At 40.0% G+C, this 16693-nt stretch overlaps 2 protein-coding genes and 1 long non-coding RNA gene across 7 annotated transcripts in view; 1 reads left to right on the forward strand and 2 right to left on the reverse strand.

Annotated features, from left to right (window-relative positions):
- LOC109473769 overlaps positions 1-16693 on the reverse strand; it is a 75189-nt gene that overhangs the window by 7754 nt on the left and 50742 nt on the right. For 3 of the 5 annotated variants that reach the window (XM_019773819.1, XM_019773845.1, XM_019773808.1), the window contains exon 1: positions 4261-4358. The exons of the other annotated variants lie outside the window; for them this stretch is intronic. The gene's annotated coding sequence lies outside the window, so the exon portion shown is untranslated. Of the gene's footprint in view, positions 1-4260; positions 4359-16693 lie in introns of those variants that run through there. 5 annotated transcript variants of the gene reach the window in all.
- On the reverse strand, positions 10897-15152 carry LOC109473763. Its single transcript, XM_019773795.1, has 8 exons — positions 14684-15152; positions 14241-14481; positions 14012-14111; positions 13552-13865; positions 13176-13427; positions 12917-13035; positions 12278-12588; positions 10897-12029 (listed from the first exon to the last, which is right to left on the reverse strand). The coding sequence occupies exons 1-8, from the start codon at positions 15130-15132 to the stop codon at positions 11956-11958; spliced, it is 1860 nt and encodes a 619-aa protein (XP_019629354.1). The 5' UTR covers positions 15133-15152; the 3' UTR covers positions 10897-11955.
- Positions 11804-15065, forward strand: LOC109473791. Its single transcript, XR_002140450.1, has 5 exons — positions 11804-12169; positions 12537-12612; positions 13144-13316; positions 14385-14486; positions 14979-15065. It is a non-coding gene; the product is annotated as an uncharacterized LOC109473791 (long non-coding RNA).

Raw genomic sequence — 16693 nt, forward strand, 5'->3', positions numbered from 1 at the left:
CCCCGGTCCCCCCATGTCAAAAAAAGCCCGGTCTAGGTAGGGTTAAAAGTCAACAGTTAGCATTATGCAAATAAATCCTAACCAATAATGTAGGGGAGAGCTATCCAACTGTTGCATTCTTAGTTATATGTCACTTCATACCATATTTATATCAATACAAAGCATTGTTTTCCCTTGTATTTCTCCTTCTTTCCCTGCCATGTCATGGAACGAGGTGAAGTCATGCTACATTTGCTCCAAAGCAAATGTAGGCCTTTCTATTTTACCACACCTTTACAGCCTAAGGAATAAAAATGACCCAAAGGCATGTTTTGAAAAAAATTAGTATCTGCGGAGTGTCAAAATTTTTATTGCACGGATTTTTCGATTATTCACCGGAACCTATGACCATAGAGCCAACGATTTTGATTTGTTTTCCATTCTGTTTGTATTATAATCAAGTTGAAGTCTATTTAAGTCTATATTTTGGTTTTGTCGACAGAGGGGGATGGATATTGAAAAGGTTGTTCTTATTGTTACAGCATTACATGTAAAAGAACATCACGTCTTCACCCTGCGATTTAACAACGCGAAAGCTGATCGATACCACACGTTTTTGTTCTTTACTGACATTCTATATTCATGCAGTGTCCATGTCAAAATTTGCATACTTTTGCGTGTGTTCCCGCTTTAACGTAGTGAAGTACAATTAAGTATCTCACGAGACATAAATGACATAACTGTGTAGTTTTTAATTCTTTATTCTGGTATTTTCTTATTACCTCCATGAAATGTGTCATGGAGGTTATATTTACCTCCATGAAATGTGTCATGGAGGTTATATTTTCAGTTGCGTTCATCTGTCCGTCTGTTGGTCAACAAGATAACTCAAGAACGCCTGGATGGATTGGTTTCATACTTGGTGTGTTGGTAGGGTGTGACGAAGACTGGAAATGATTAGATTTTGGTCTGCAGCGCAACATCCGGTTTTGATATCTCGCTATCTGGACATGCTAGGGTCATGAAATTTGGATGATAAATAGCTCTCGTGCTTGGGAAGAAGTCGCATGAGTTTGGCTCGCGGCTTGTTCTGGAACTGCAGGATGGTTTCTTTAAAAATATTCGAGCGAGGATAACTGAACAACTGTTTGATGGATCGTCATGATTTTTGGTATGTAGGTAGCTGAAATGATGCTTGACAAGATTAAAATACAATTATGCAAATCAGGATCTAATTTTCATAATTAATGAGGAAATTCTATAAATCTGCTGTATTCCATATTAGGGCTATGAAACACTTTAGACATATGTAATTGAGAACAACAAGATCATTGGTAGATATTTATTATGTAAATGAAGACCTAATTTGCATAATTAATGGCAAATTTGTACAATTTTATGGTGGTAACTGCTGTGAATTTAATACTTGCCATACTTGGAAGTTCAATTAAGGTGAACATCATAATTTATTCAAATCAGGATCCCATTTGCATAATTTATGAGGAAACGCTAGAATAGCCTTATTTCTTAAGATAACCCTGTCATTGGGCGGAGAATATGATCAAATGATATAATATATGCAAATGGGTTCTTATAATTTGCATATTGGCATTAAAAAATGTATAATTCGTCAGCTTGGATGGCAAACATGAGTTGGCTAAGGTATGTCAGAGGTCATACTTGCATATAACCAACAATATCATACGTTGTCCATGTTAAATGGTAAGGATTTCACCAGTGTGTTGTATGTTACTAGGTAGGGGCTATGTGAATAATTTGTATAAAAATTTTGCTAATGAGCAGGATTGTAAATGTAAGCCATTTATGTGATCATCACTATGCATAAGCTTTACGAAAGCACTAAACATGTCATGGAGGTATGAGATTGTCGAACTCTAGTTATTATTGTTTTTTTTTTTGGTTTGCTTTCGTGCCATAACCCTTCTCCTGCTGGCAAATTTTACATAATATTTTCAAATAATTTCATGTCTTTATCAGGTTACAGACCCTTGACTTTTTTTACCCTGCGGCAGCGTAGTTACTTTCGCATTCGTTGCGTTTCGCTACGGTGTGATGCGTTGCACGAGAAACACCCCCAAATTGCACATATACAGGGCACTATATAGATGGTACTGTATGTACAACCCATATATATGGGCTCCGCAGGACAACGATGAAATGCTGTATTTTCATATACACAGCCAATCTTTGTTTCCTGAAACATGACAACCCACGATTTTATCGTGCACGTTCGCAATAATTTTGTAGCATTTGACGATATGGATAGATATCGATATTTTAGTCAGTAAAACTGCCATGTTTCATATGTTGTCACCATGTGTGCACCATTTAGAGCACACCTGTAAAATACAGGTGTATACAAAATGCAAATGTATCCTGCTCCAGAGGAAACGTTGACAGATGGGTTGCTTTTGTACCGTAGGGTATGGTTATTCGTTAAAATTATCATATATTACACTATTTTGTACATATTGATAGGATATAGTGTTGTGCCCAGAACCCATTTCTTGTGCTTGTAATTTAGGAGAGTGATACAACGGGTAAAATTTAACTAAATGTCAGAATTGCCAAGCTCGGTAAAGCTCGGTAAATGCCTAAAAGGCATGTGAGAAATACCCTATATAGTATATCTTGCTAAATATATGTAAGAAATACCTCGCACGGTAAATGTCGCTAAATAAGTATTTACACGTAACCGGTAAATGTGGGTAAAATATTACCAGCTATACCAACGGATAAACGTAGGTAAATCACTGGTAAATTTAACCTTTAACCGGCCTTACATTTTGTGGTAAATCCCACGCGCAGTGTCTGAGAAGTGTCGACGTGTAAAGTGATCCGTAACCCTACTCTGTTTGTTGTGATACGCAAGTGCCACGTCGCGATGTACTCGTGCACGTAGCATTTGTTATGCGCTTTACTGCTTTAACCCTACCTAGACTGGGGGGGGCTTAAGTGCCCGCGCCAACTTTGATGTCACCTAGCGTCTGAACGGCTAGCGCTAGAACGGCCAAACTTTGTGACTTATCCTAAAATACTGTTGGCAACAATTCTGTATCATTGAAATAAGATAATAATTTCATCATTAAATATGCATAAGTTATGCTATTTTGATGACCTCATTGACCACAATCCAAGATGGCGGACCATATCATCAGAAAAAGGTTTATATAGGTTATTTCCATTAAAATTTCATCAATACTTCCATTTCTTTTTTCCAAAAAGGTTTAAATGAAGGTCTTTAGTATGTCTACAGTGTAAAAAAAATTATTATTTTTTTTTTAAATTCAAGATTGATGATCCAAGAAGGCGGATTCTAAGGGGCGAGTTCTGAGGGGGGGTGTCAAATTTGTCCCCCCCCCCCCCCACCAAGTCCAAAAAAAGCTCGGTCTAGGTAGGGTTAACTTGTTGAATACGGTCAGGTAACGTAAAATTGGAAATTAGATCTGGTCGTAGTTTTTAAATGCTAAAACTCGTAATAACGAAAAGGCTCGACGAAAAGGGAGCAATTTAATGGGCTGTTACGCCGAATCCTGAAACAAAACAGTGCTTTTTGCGTTAACGCCGTCAGATAAATACTAAAGAAATAAAATCAAGTGAACATTATAAATAGTAAACACTGTATATTATAAATCATTATAGACACTTGAATAAACACCCGAGACCAGACAGAAGCTACAGCCTAGTAAAAAAAGGAAACAGGGTACCATCATGAATCGTACAATACACTATCATCACCATGGATTTCATAGCATGAAAACACTACCATACTGGAAACACTTTCTGTATGCAAATGGAAGAAACATAACTAGCTTTACTGGGATGGTAACACTGTAAAATACAAATAGGGTAAAACTCTAAGTACCGGTGCCAGGGAAGAACTATCAAAGATAATATTGAATACTGTGTGGTAAAAGCATAATGCACACAAGTAAACACGCTGGCACAATAAGCGTTATAAGTACCACGGCCAAAGAAATACCGTTTAGAATAGAAAACCAAAGTATTGAGTACAGAAATACCGCCATTTTCTAGGGGAAGGAAATCACATTCTCTACGATTTAAAAAACAATCATCGTTGGTGACAGAAGTGTACCATAAACGTAAAAGACAAAAAGAATATGGGCAGGACGCGAGACTAGCTAGCACACTACCAGTTCCAGGGCGAAAAAAGTTAAGTGTTAGGGAAATGAAAAATACTATCAGGGAATGGGGATCACTATTAGTATAGAATCGTTAGAATACTAGTACAGGACTTACCGGAGGTTCAGCGACAATTCTAACAGAATACTGAAATAAAAACTGCCGCCTGCGACTGGATCTCTGTGTACACTAAAAATGTTCAAACACTAATGTTATGGGCGGCCTCTGAGGTGTGCCGACGTGTACCCGGATCTATATCTCATGTTGTTTGTTGTTGCTGCCATGGTATAGGCAAGCTGCAGAGTAAACGTACATGTAACGTCATGGCGTGGACGAAGCTTTCAACGGTGAGTTACTGTCTTAACTTATTAAAATTAAATCGAATACCTTGCAATATACTTTGGGCCAAATTTTGTCAATTTTTACCTACTGAAATATAGTTGCACTCAGGACAACCAAGTTGATGGGAGGATATACTTGTTAAATCCCCCTCTTAACAATACATTTTTTTCATTTGCCTGCATTCTTATCATTTTAGAATAATAGGAACATTTCACAATCAAGTCAGTATGACTTTGTTATATTTATATACTGTTACTATACAGCCGTTAGTGTACGTGTACATATAATAAAGATGAATCCTGTTTGAGAGTAAACCTGGAAGTTGACCAAAGCAAACGTCCTGGTACACGTCATAAGGTATAGGCACATGGCTGAGCTGGAGATGTTTTCCTAACGGCAGGCCAAACAAGTGGCCAGCATGTTGATAGTATATAATACGGGCCCGAATTGGAGGTACCGTAAGTTATGATACACGGTGTCCGTAAAGTTTAACAGACAAGCGCGAAACAAACACTGACCCACGGCGGTCGGTTGCCAGGCTGAAAGTCGCATTACTAGGGAGGTATCGAGTTACAGAACGTTACAGAGCGTTCAAACGTGGCCGCGCGGGAGTCCTGGGACGGGCCGGGGGTAACGAGTAAAATTTGAAAATAAAGAAAAGTAATTAAAGAGTAAATAGTCTTTAAAATAAAATGTAATAAGTGAATCTGTTTGCCTTAAATGCTATTCTTTTGTTGCCTTTGCTCAGCTTTGTGTACATTTCCTTTCAAATGAGATTAATTTCCGATTCCAAAAAGGTTCACGAGAACCAAACAACTGATTTTAAGGGCTCCTGAAAATAAAAAGAAATAAGGTTAATTTTTTGTTCTTAGGAATATTCAAGTAAATTCGAACATTCTGTCTCAGGTTTCTTTTTTGGTAAAACTCGAATTATAACCAAAAAAGTGCCAAAATTCACTTTTTAAAACTTTAAATACCCATAGTACACCAGTGCAGCCATATTTAAAAAAACAAAGACAGAAATCTGCGAAAATCGTTGTTCTTCCAAACAAGCCCTCGATAAAGTAATTTGAACGATTTTTGCGAGCGGTTAACATACCGTGTTTGCACGCGTGCTATGCTAATTAGATATGGGGACCGGATTAAAATAACAGCTCAAACAAGACTTTTGACCTTTAAGGCCATAAAAATCACAGCATAGATGTAATGTCTTTGAAACGGTTCATATTTGTAGAAAATTGTTTTTTTTTCTGAATAGCAAAGTTTTTTCATCACAACCATTTATTTTTCACGTGACCGTCTGTCATATTCATCAGGGTAGTTCTGACTGGTGTACTGTGCACTGACACTAGATGTTACTTGGTGCATAGTGCACTAAAGGTGTTACATACTTTACAGTGCACTTAAGCTAATTTTCACTGTTTAAAATGCATTCCGGAACGTAGTGTAATTCAGTCACGACGCCTTCACCTGACTAAGAACTTTGCGAACTCCCTTAGACAGTCTGAACAATTCTGGCATTTTCTGCCGCCTGTTAGAAGTGCAATAGGTGGTCGCCGAACCAGATCAGCTTATTAACTGAACACTCCTCGTAGCAGAACTGATCATTATCAGAATAGTGCTCCAGCCTCTATTAACTATTTTAAATTGCTTAAATGAAGTTTTACACTGTTTGGGCCACACTGATTTAATTTTATGGATAACATCCTCTGGGGACCACAAAACTAATGCGAGAGGGCGAAAAAAATCCAGCCAAAAATAAAAGTTGCTTAACCACAGGAATACAAAGCCGATATTGCGGATTGAACCACAGGACACAGTGACTGCATCAAACAAACAAGTTTTTATTTGCAGGAGGTAGATGTAGATAGTCTTATTCAGGTCTCATCCTCCTTCACAGCTTCCTTCTTCGCAGCTTCCTCCTTTGCAGCTTCCTCCTTCGCAGTTTTCTCTCCCTACAGAAAAACGTAAAAGGTATTGCTTGACCTACATTGTAGGTAGATATATACATTATATATACAGCATATAGTTTATATTTTATACCCTGTAGAAGTGCATACAACAAGGGGATTGATTTCAGATAAAAGTTTGAGATCAATATTTTGGGCAAAATGTAACAGGTAGAGCAGAAACATTACCCACCTTAAAGTTAGTGGTCCATCTTCTTCCTCTCTAGATCTCTTCCACTTCGGCTTTCTCTTCACTCCTGCACGCTCTCCAACCATAGGCGGAAGGCCTCGCAATTACCGTCTTTCCTGTCGAAATGCGAGCGATCATGCCGCGATTCAAGCGAGCCGGTCCCGAAGATACCCGAAACGGGCGGGTGCCGAAGGCACCCGAAGATGAAGCCGATCAGCGAGTCCCGAGCGAGGCCGAAGGCCGAGCGAGGGACGAGCGTAGGTAGGAAACGTCATTTCAAACACCCTAATTTTCGGCTAATTTCCTCACCACAGACGGTTGTTTACGTTGCCATTGTCATGTTTGATATCTTATTTGCCCATGGAAACTATCCAGTTGATGATATACATATTACAAAGGACGATACGCGGCATTTTGTAACGCCCAAAATCCTTCATTTCCCGGTATGTGTGTTACCAGCAGTTTGCATGTTACCGCATCGCGGCGCTGCTTCACAAAACAGTGACATCATTGTTAGCCAATCAGGCTTCAGGAAATTTGGTCTATGACCCCGAGTTCCCGCCAAAGCTGTTTTTCCTGCTAGCCTGTCTGCACAAGCTCGCAGAGGCGGAGAATCGGTAAGAATTGTCATTATTTGAAAGTTTTACTGTCGTTAAACTTCTGTATCGAAAAGATAGACGCATAGAATAGTAAACAAAGAGACTGGTATGTTAGTTATCAACCTGACTGGGCCGATATGGCCGATAGGCGGGGAAAGTGAGGGAGGGGGGCGCCCATAGTGTTATATGCTATGAAAAATTTAATTTTTTTTTAAACCAAACGGAGTGTGCACGTGGTTTTCAAACGACGAAGCAATTGAAATTTTGTTGTACTGTTTATGTGTTACAGGGTCCTCTCCACGTTATTTTCCAAGTCTTCTGTGTGCAAGCAATGATGTAGTGGGGCAGGTTTGCTTTTGGTGGTTGTAGTCGCGTAGTAAAATTAGTGTAGTTTTCTAGTTCCTTTCAATAGCATTACGTTACCTGTGTAACGTTATTATTATTTTTGTTCATTGAGTTACACGATGTACTAGGTACACATTTTTGTACAGTGAGTGGAAATTGTTGTTCGCCTGTAGTTTGAAGATGTAGTTACCAGTGTGTATTGTATTATTTTTTTATATTTTCTTTTGTTCATTGAGTTACACTGTGCTCATCAAGCAATGGTGTGCTAGATGCAAATTTTTGTACTGTGGGGGGTGGTATTGTTCTAGGCCCGCTGTCAGATGGTTTCTCTGTCCCCGGAACAACTCCGTGTTTGCAGTTTGGCTGATGATTTCAACATTTTTTGTCACTGGTCGGGCGGGCAGTGGCAAATCTGTTGTAATCAGACGCATAATTGCAAACATGGAGTTGAAGTTTGGTAAAGAAGGCGTTGCAGTTGTGGCTCCCACGGGCAAGGCGGCAGTCCTCATCAATGGACAGACAGTCCACAGCTCCTTCTGCCTTGGCCTAGGCCAAAAAGAAGCAAACCAGATATTCAAACAGCTGGATAAAATCTCATTTGACCGGATCCACAAAATCAAGGTGATCATTTGTGATGAAGTGTCCATGCTTAGCTCTGCCATCCTGCAGAAACTACACACTCTACTGCAGATGATAAAGCAGAACCGTCTGCCCTTTGGGGGTGTTAGACTCGTGTTTGCTGGGGATTTCTTTCAGCTTCCCCCATTGATCTCAGAGAGGATGAACTCACCACAGACTTTTGCTTTTTGAGTGACACATGGGAGAAAGCAATCGATCTGTGTATATTCCTCACTGGTGTATATAGACAGGAGAATCCCCAGTTCCTAACAATGCTGGAGGAGTTGAGAATGGGTCGCCGCATACCTGAATGCCTTAGTCTGATGGCAAAGTTGACAAGACCATTGCCCAAAGTCGACATGCGATTGTATTCACTAAGACGAGATATGAATGCATATAATGAGCGTCAAATTGCTACAATTGAGGGCCTGGAGAGGAGATATGTTGCACAGGACATGGGCACAGCAAAGGCAAGCCTTGATAAACTTTGTCAGGCCCCTCAGATTTTGGTATTAAAGAAGGGAGCACCTGTTATACTCCTTCAGAACCTTTTCAGCATTTCTTCTAAACTGGTCAATGGCGCTACTGGTATTGTAAATGACTTTTCGAATGGACACCCATTGATTACATTTCAGACTGGGGAGACACATATCATAGAACAGCATATGTTTGGCTACTATGAGAATGGAAGGTTAATCGCGTCTAGGTGGCAGTATCCACTGCAACTTGGGTTTTCCATGACTGTCCATAAGAGCCAAGGCAGTACTCTAACCAATATGGAAGTTGTTGACATCCACATGTTTGCACCAGGTCAACAATATACTGCTTATACCAGGGCAACCTCACCTGACTCCTTCCGTGTGTTGCCAGGCTTTTCAAGGCATGTTGTCAAACCACACCCACTTGTCATCAATTTCTATGAATGTAAAGTGCATGCCTTACAAGACCTGGTTACACCAAATATTTCCAAGGGAATGTTGTCCAGTGGGGAGGAAGAGGGGGGCCCAGTACACTTGGAGGGGGGAGGGGACCAAGTACACATCAGCAGCAGCACACAAGATCCCATTCTTGAAGTAGATGAAACCTTTCCCTCTATCGCCATCCCAGATGGCTATGATCCTTGTGTAATTATACAGTTACTCAAGGATGACCTTAGTCCATTTAAGAACCTACTTGATCTGGTTCTTCATCTTGATGTACAAAGAGAGAGCCTCCGGTCCTTGTTTGCATATCTGATTCTTCAATTGGAGGGGCTGTGTCAGGAAAAAACACTGGACAAAACAAGAGGGAAGGACGTAATAACAAGAAAGGCATTTACTTCTCACATAGGAAAAATCATGTCACTCACAGGAGATAGGGAAGCTAAGGCTAGATGGAAACAAGAGACCAATACCTCCTTGCCACATGAAGCTGACACCGTGCTGACGAGGCTCATAACCGTAATATATAAACATGTGGCCAAAGTCAACGACCCAGCTTCAGAGTTGAAAGAGAAGTTGGAGTCTGACTTAGAGCAAGTTCAGCCAAACAGAACACATTACAATGCGTCAAAAGCTAACTGTGGCAAAGTGAGGTACCTCATGGGATGGACAGTCTACAGGGTCTTCACAAATCTTGAATCGCAATTGAAAACACTACAAAAACACACATTCAAGGGGAAAAAAGCAACAGAAACTGAGGCCAGAATCATTGAACTTCGGGCACTAAAATCCTTGTGCTGTTCCATGACGGGAGATCAGACCAGTCTGCAACTGAATTCAAGATACAAATTCAGTCTGGAACACATTGACAGGAGGAATAGGGGTGGACTGTTTGTTGTCAATGACAATATTTTCTTGTTTGGCATGGCCCTAGAGTCACTTTGTGGGAAACTCTTCCGGGTAGAAGTAGTAGACATTCTTCGGAAGGAGTCCACAAAGACTATCTCCAATATTGTGAGGAACAACCAACTCCTGAAGACGCTTTTTGTTCAGTATTTGAACAATGACTACATACCTGATGTCCAGATTACCTTGTCACACATACCAGTAAACATGGAGGAGGACCCTGCATCAGTACCTGAGGTGGATCCAGTACACATGGAGGGGGAAGTGGATCCAGTACACATGGAGGGGGAAGGGGATCCAGCACACATGGAGGGGGAAGGGGATCCAGTACACATGGAGGGGGAAGTGGATCCAGTACACATGGAGGGGGAAGTGGATCCAGCACACATGGAGGGAGAAGGGGATCCAGCACACATGGAGGGGGGAGTGGATCCAGTACACATGGAGGGGGAAGTGGATCCAGTACACATGGAGGGGGAGGGGGACCCAGTAGACATGGAGGGGGACCCAGTAAACACTGAGGGGGGTCCTACACCAGTGCAAACTATAGAGAAACTCTGTAGTTTGATCATAGCAAAATACCTCAACATGAGGAACAAAGAGTTTTTGAGACCTCTGTCAGAAAAGTTAAATACACAAAAGGAAACTGCACTAAGGCCAGCACTACAGGCCAAGTCAAAGAAGTCTTCCATGTTAACGTTTACATCATTTTTGGAAGACAAGACAGCTTCAAAAGAGTTCTCTCACCTCCACCTAAAATCACTTGCAGTGAAAGGGGCAGACAGTTTCAGTATTTTCACTGTTGCGCAAATCAAACTGTTCCTACTCTGCTACGGGAAGACCACAAAAAGTACAAGCAAGAAAGATATCATGAAAACTCTCACTGAAGTACTGAAATCAAATGACAGCATGGTTTATTCACATCGTCTCACATCAAAGAACCTTGAGGATCTCAAAAAAGGCAAGGTTCCACAAGTACAGAACATACAAGTAACACCACCAGAGGATCATCCACCTGTGGGAGCCACCTCAGTTGATAATAACTTAAACAACTCAGCTACTGAAAGCACACAGGGCAGAGAGACTGTTCGACAGCGGGCTCGGAGGTTTTGTCCCACTGAGGACCAAATCCGAATTTTGAGGGATGACCATGTGAATGGTAACCCAGTTCATCTGCACCAAACAAGAGCAGATCAGTTTGGGGTACAGTCCTCTCAAATAAAAAGATGGCATACTTCATTCAAGAAAAGAAACAATCCAGAATGATAAATAAATACGTTATTATATATGTTCAATTGAAGACTAAAACAAATCACTGTAATATACATGTAAATGTGTGCATCAGTGTTTTAGCCAGCCTGAAATTTTTTGTTGTCACATGTAACATCATGTCGAGCCAAAGGCATGGAGCATTGTGCCATGACGTATCCTTACATTCCAATTTTTGTCCATCAACTATGATGGATTGGGCCAAATTTTAGTCTTTCATGAGCAGCAAGATTATGACAGAAAGATGGACGCTGGCTAGAACACTGGTGTCAATATATGTTTTGGAAACACCGCCCTTTCCAAAATTAGTACAATGTATATGTACACACAGCTATAAGAAGTTTAGAGTTAAGTTTTGCCCATTTTAGTGCATTGTACATGCTACATGTATCTAGAGGGCTATTTTTAACAAGAGTTCTACATGGTAGTACATGTGCAACATCCAAATTGTTGTCAGTACATACCAAAGAAATCAACAGGAAGGAAACAATATGATGCAATCAAAGTTGTCTGGCTTTAGTCACACTAAATAACATACACCAAAGGTTTTATATTATGTTAAGATTGTATCACAGGTTGTATTTAAAGTCCATTTCATGTGACATATTTTGTATCTGAATACAACCTAGTATGAAGGTGTTACTTGACATGGATAATTTAACCCCAGAAATGGATCAGTACTTTCTAGATGCATTTCCATTTCGGACTTTGAAAGAACGGCAGTGGATATATCCATTCACAGATGGACCTGAGGAAGAAAATGAAATAGGGTTAGAGGTCAATCATGTAACAAAATAGATATGGACATGTATTTTACTTGAGTAAAAGTTATGTGACAAAGCCACCTTTAGCCATACCTGCCCCACTGAATTTCTGCACACATGACAGGTAAGACATCCCATTGTGAATCACATTGTATGAGTTTGTACATGTAGGAAACGATTTGAATAGAAAATGATGTAACATACAGTAGATAAATGTTAGTATTTTTCTTACCATACTGCAGAATGGTGGGGTTGGTGTTACTTCCATTTGATGCACGGACACAAACGAACATATTTTCCAAGGCATCCTGGTTGGTATGGGCAGACACTAGCCCTGTCCCTGGAAACTGGGTTGTCATGGTGTGGACATATGACTTAAAACCAAGCACCATGGAACATAGGTCAAAGTGTAGTTTGTCAGATATATATGATTTATTTCTCTCCTTTGCTGTTACATTGACACTTTCCTTTACTTCCTGATTCCAATCCAGGAACCATTGCAGGGCTCCATCTAGTTGCACTAGCCTGGGGTCATCCATTGTCCTACAAAAAAGAACCAGATAGAAGGTAATCAACACATGCTTATCTAAGAAAACATTGGAAAACATAAAAAGTGTATTGTTCTTGTATCATGCAAGTAGGTCAGGGGCCTCCTTGTTCCATATAAAAACCGATATCATAAATTTTTTTAAGTTTGAAAATGTTCTAATATATTTTTAGTTTTACAGTTATGAAAGCTGTTATAGACCCATGTAATGTTTGCCTTTTTAATGTTGTAAGAAACATGCTAAAGTAACTTTAATACATCACCTTATTATTTCACCTATTATGTAATCTAAAGAGGTCTGTCAGCGTGTGGTGGAAATCTAACCTTATTGGTTTGGTGTTGGCAAACGTTCTGACAAACACATTGCCTGCAACCAGGTATTCTCTTGTTTTGCTCATGGAGTCCAGATCCCCCTTCTGGTCTTTCTTGAATTCCTGGTAATTCTGAAAATGAAAAGACAGTATATCATACATGTCAAAGAAGTGAAGTTTTGTTTCACTGTACTTTACAAATACAAGTATAATGTAATGGTCAAAATGTTCTAAATGCAGAAAAGATGACGGACGGAAAGTGAGCAACCCACGTCCAACAGTTCAAGCATGTCATTGCTGAATACATCTGCTGCGAGGTGGTTACGCATCCGTGTTGCTGGGGTGAGCTGAAAATGGCCATCCTTGATTTTGGAGGATGTCACTGGTGCCCTGGCATTTGTTTTGTCATGAAGGTAAGATTCTTTCAAGTGTGACCAAAGGATGTGCTTCCCTCCCACCTTGAAGCTTCTCGCTGTTCCTGTCATTGTACTTTTTTCCAGGTTGTTTCTCAGTTTTTTGATGTGCTGAAAAAAAGGGTGAAAAATTTAGATATACAATTGGTTTTCAAAATTATTAGAAGAGTAAGCCATATGGACAGTAACGTATACATGTCAATGTGTAATTTTTTTGAGTGGTGCTTGAACTTACGGGTGGATCCATGATGAAGGCATAGCTGCTATCTCCATACATGTTGTTGATTGTGAAGTGGTTGGTAATGGCATCATCACTGGACTTGAAGTGTGCAAGGATAAAATCTCGATTTGCTTGGCCCCCGTCACATAAGCAAGCACGTGAATAGAATTTGAACTGTTTTAGATAGAAAACACTGTCCCAGTGGCAGTGGAAAATACTTATCGGTGCGATTTCTGTGGTTGGGAACCAAGCAAACGGGAAGAAGAATCCTTCACACCCTTTAAATGCCAGCTGGCACACATGTGTGGCCATCTCAGCCTTTTGGTCCCCTGTAGATTATGGAAGTAAGCAGACAGAAGAAAGGAATTATCTTTATGTAAGAGAAAAGCAACCCAAAAAAAAACTCATTACAGTCATACAAAAATAAAGGTTTGATTCAACTCAAAAACAAATTTGCACAGATCATTAGCCTTACCTGCTGTCTGAAGGGACCGCATGCTGTGGTAGAAGTCCCCCAGGTCGACAAGGCCAGCTATTTCAAATTGATCGCCCACCCGGCGGAGCTGGATGCTTCCCTGGTAGTAGTAATACACAAGTACACAAAATGATCAGTGTCAAAGGAGACAAAAAGTACAACTTAACACTAGCATCCATGCATCCAGTATTTAAAGAGGTGCTTAAAAACACCAAGTAGACAATTTTACCTGTATTTTTATTTCGTCGAAGACTATGAAGCCATGTCGCCCTCTTTCAGTCACACCTTGCTGTCTTGCCTCATCGTCCATCCACTGCATAACTTCTGCATGTAGACCAGGCCTCTGATTCACCTTGTTTTTCTTGTACCGCAGGAGTCTCTCTGACGGCAGCTTCAGAAACCCACTGTCCCGGAGGTCTGCGTATCCTTGCTTGCTCCGTTGCCATAGTTGTAGACAGACGTCCAAGAATCTGAGGTATGAAATAAATACTGCTAGTTTTGGTTTCACACCTTAAAAAAAACTTCAGCATGTACAACAAAAAAAGGTGACAAAGCAAACCAATAAATAGTAATCTACAGATGTATTTCTTGCACAATTTGTGAAATCCTGGTACTAAATAAACATTTTATAAATAAACATAAACAATACATTTTATTACAATGGAAACTCACTCTGCATTCCATTGATTCCTCTTGTTTTGCACATGGTCTCGCTGAATTGTCCACAGGAGCCTCTTTCTGGGATCATTAGGGAACAGCTTGGTCACATCACTGTCTATGTTGTTGAATATGTCGGTCATGTCCTTATGGTCTTCCTTTGTGAGCTGTATAGACTCTTTCAGACTGTCGTACTTTCCTTTGTAGTAGTCTGTTTTACTCTCTGCTTTTGTTCGTCTCGTTTGTTCGGTGTTGTACTTTTGCCTCTTCTCTTGGTCACTCATATAGTCCCATCTTTTTCTTTTTGCAGGGATCTGAGGGCTGTCACCTGATGCACGCTTCATTTTGTCACGCCTCCAGCGGGCCTGCTTTACTGCAGAGCGTAAAGCACTGCATTTGGTACAGCGAGCAACCTTTGACCCGGGCAGAGCATGCACCCACTGACTGCATTCCAAAGATCGCATGACCTGTTGTGGTTCTCCTGTTCTGTCACAGACAGACTCTACGGTAGCTTTTAGTGCAGGGTACTGTGTTTCAGTGTAGACATTGCCTTGTAGACCTTCACATGCAGGAATGTCAGAGATTGTTAAAAGAATTTTTTCTAAGTCCCTCAGACCGTTTATGTGGTTTGTTATGCCCAGTCTTGTCAGATCTATTTCTACACCGTTGTATGAGGCAGACACCTTGAGAGAGTCAGAAATGGTCAAAACTCTGCAGGGTTTCAGACCGTTGACGAACTTTGCATCGGGCTTCCAGAGTTGGATTGAATTCTGGGACTCAGTCACACACCAGTTACTCTCAGTACATTTCTGACTCCTGGCAAACTGCAGCAGCTGGTCTGTTGTGATAGGAGATGTGCATATTGGTGGAGAACTGGCAGTAGGTGAGATGTTCTCGTTGTTGTAGGCTGTTGTAGCAGATGTGCATGTCAGGGGTGGAGAACTGGCAGTGGGTGAGATGTTTCCTTGTTGTCAAACTTGTGCAAGTTGATGTAGAACGATGTTAAAACGAGTTAAGGTTGAAGTGTTCGCAAGATTATGTATACATAACAAAAGAGCATGTAAATAACAAAGTTGTTATTTTCATACAAGGAGATGTTCTATTTTTGTAAACTTGGAAGGTTAAAGTGTTTAAGTTATCATGTGTATGGTATGGTATAAAAAAAGGTATTGAAAGAGTTCTTATTTCTATACAAGAAAGTATTCTCCTTGTAAAACTTCTACAAGTAGAATGATGTGAAAACTAGTTAAGTTTAGTTGAGTTTATTGTGTATGAAGTGTTCACCAGATCATGTGTATGACCAAAAAAGACTTTTAGATTAGAAAATTGTTATTTTTATACACTTAGGTGGACTGTTCTCCAACTTCATACACCAAATGAGGACAGGAAACAAGAATATATATGCTGAGTATTACATGTACCCAATGAGTTTTAAAACTCCTTGATTTACTACTGACAATCCTGGTAACCTTCCATAACTAGCCTGCCAGCAGACAGGCTTTGCAAAACTCAACGAACAGTCTATTTATGGGTGTATAGCTTACTACCTCATCACCTGATACCATGTGCTGATACAGTATTCAAAAAAAAAATATTTTTTTAGCTGTTAGTAGAGCACCTGTTGTGCCATGATATTGTTAAATGTTGCATACCTTATGTTCTGTAGAGTTTCTAAAAATATATTTATGGCTGTATCGCTAACTACCTCATCACCTGATACAGTATTCAAAAAAAGTAATTTTTTTAGCTGTTAGTAGAGCACCTGTTGTGCCATGATATTGTTAAATGTTGCATAACTTATGTTCTGTTGAAGTTTCTAATATTTATTTCTATTACAGAGTTAAAGTATATTTATACCATGGGTTCATTAAAAAGATCCAAAAGCAGTTGACTTGTATAACTTCTCATTAAATCCACAGAAGAAAAATTTACACGATTTTGAAGATGACATTTCTGATCTAATAATGTGCATCAAAGGATATTGTACACTTTTGTCGATCTTCAGCCTTTTCTTCAACACTGTAG

This window comes from Branchiostoma belcheri, unplaced genomic scaffold, assembly GCF_001625305.1.
Source record: "Branchiostoma belcheri isolate BF01 breed outbred unplaced genomic scaffold, Haploidv18h27 scaffold100, whole genome shotgun sequence".
NCBI lineage: Eukaryota > Metazoa > Chordata > Leptocardii > Amphioxiformes > Branchiostomatidae > Branchiostoma > Branchiostoma belcheri.

Coding starts and splice junctions, on each gene's coding strand:
- LOC109473763 (XM_019773795.1), bottom strand. CDS start 15,132: ATGCGATCTTTGGAATGCAGTCAGTGGGTGCATGCTCTGCCCGGGTCA. Junction 12,589..12,916: donor GCCAACACCAAACCAATAAG/GTTAGATTTCCA, acceptor TCTTTTTTGTAG/GACAATGGATGACCCCAGGC. Junction 12,030..12,277: donor CCCCACCATTCTGCAGTATG/GTAAGAAAAATA, acceptor TTTCTTCCTCAG/GTCCATCTGTGAATGGATAT.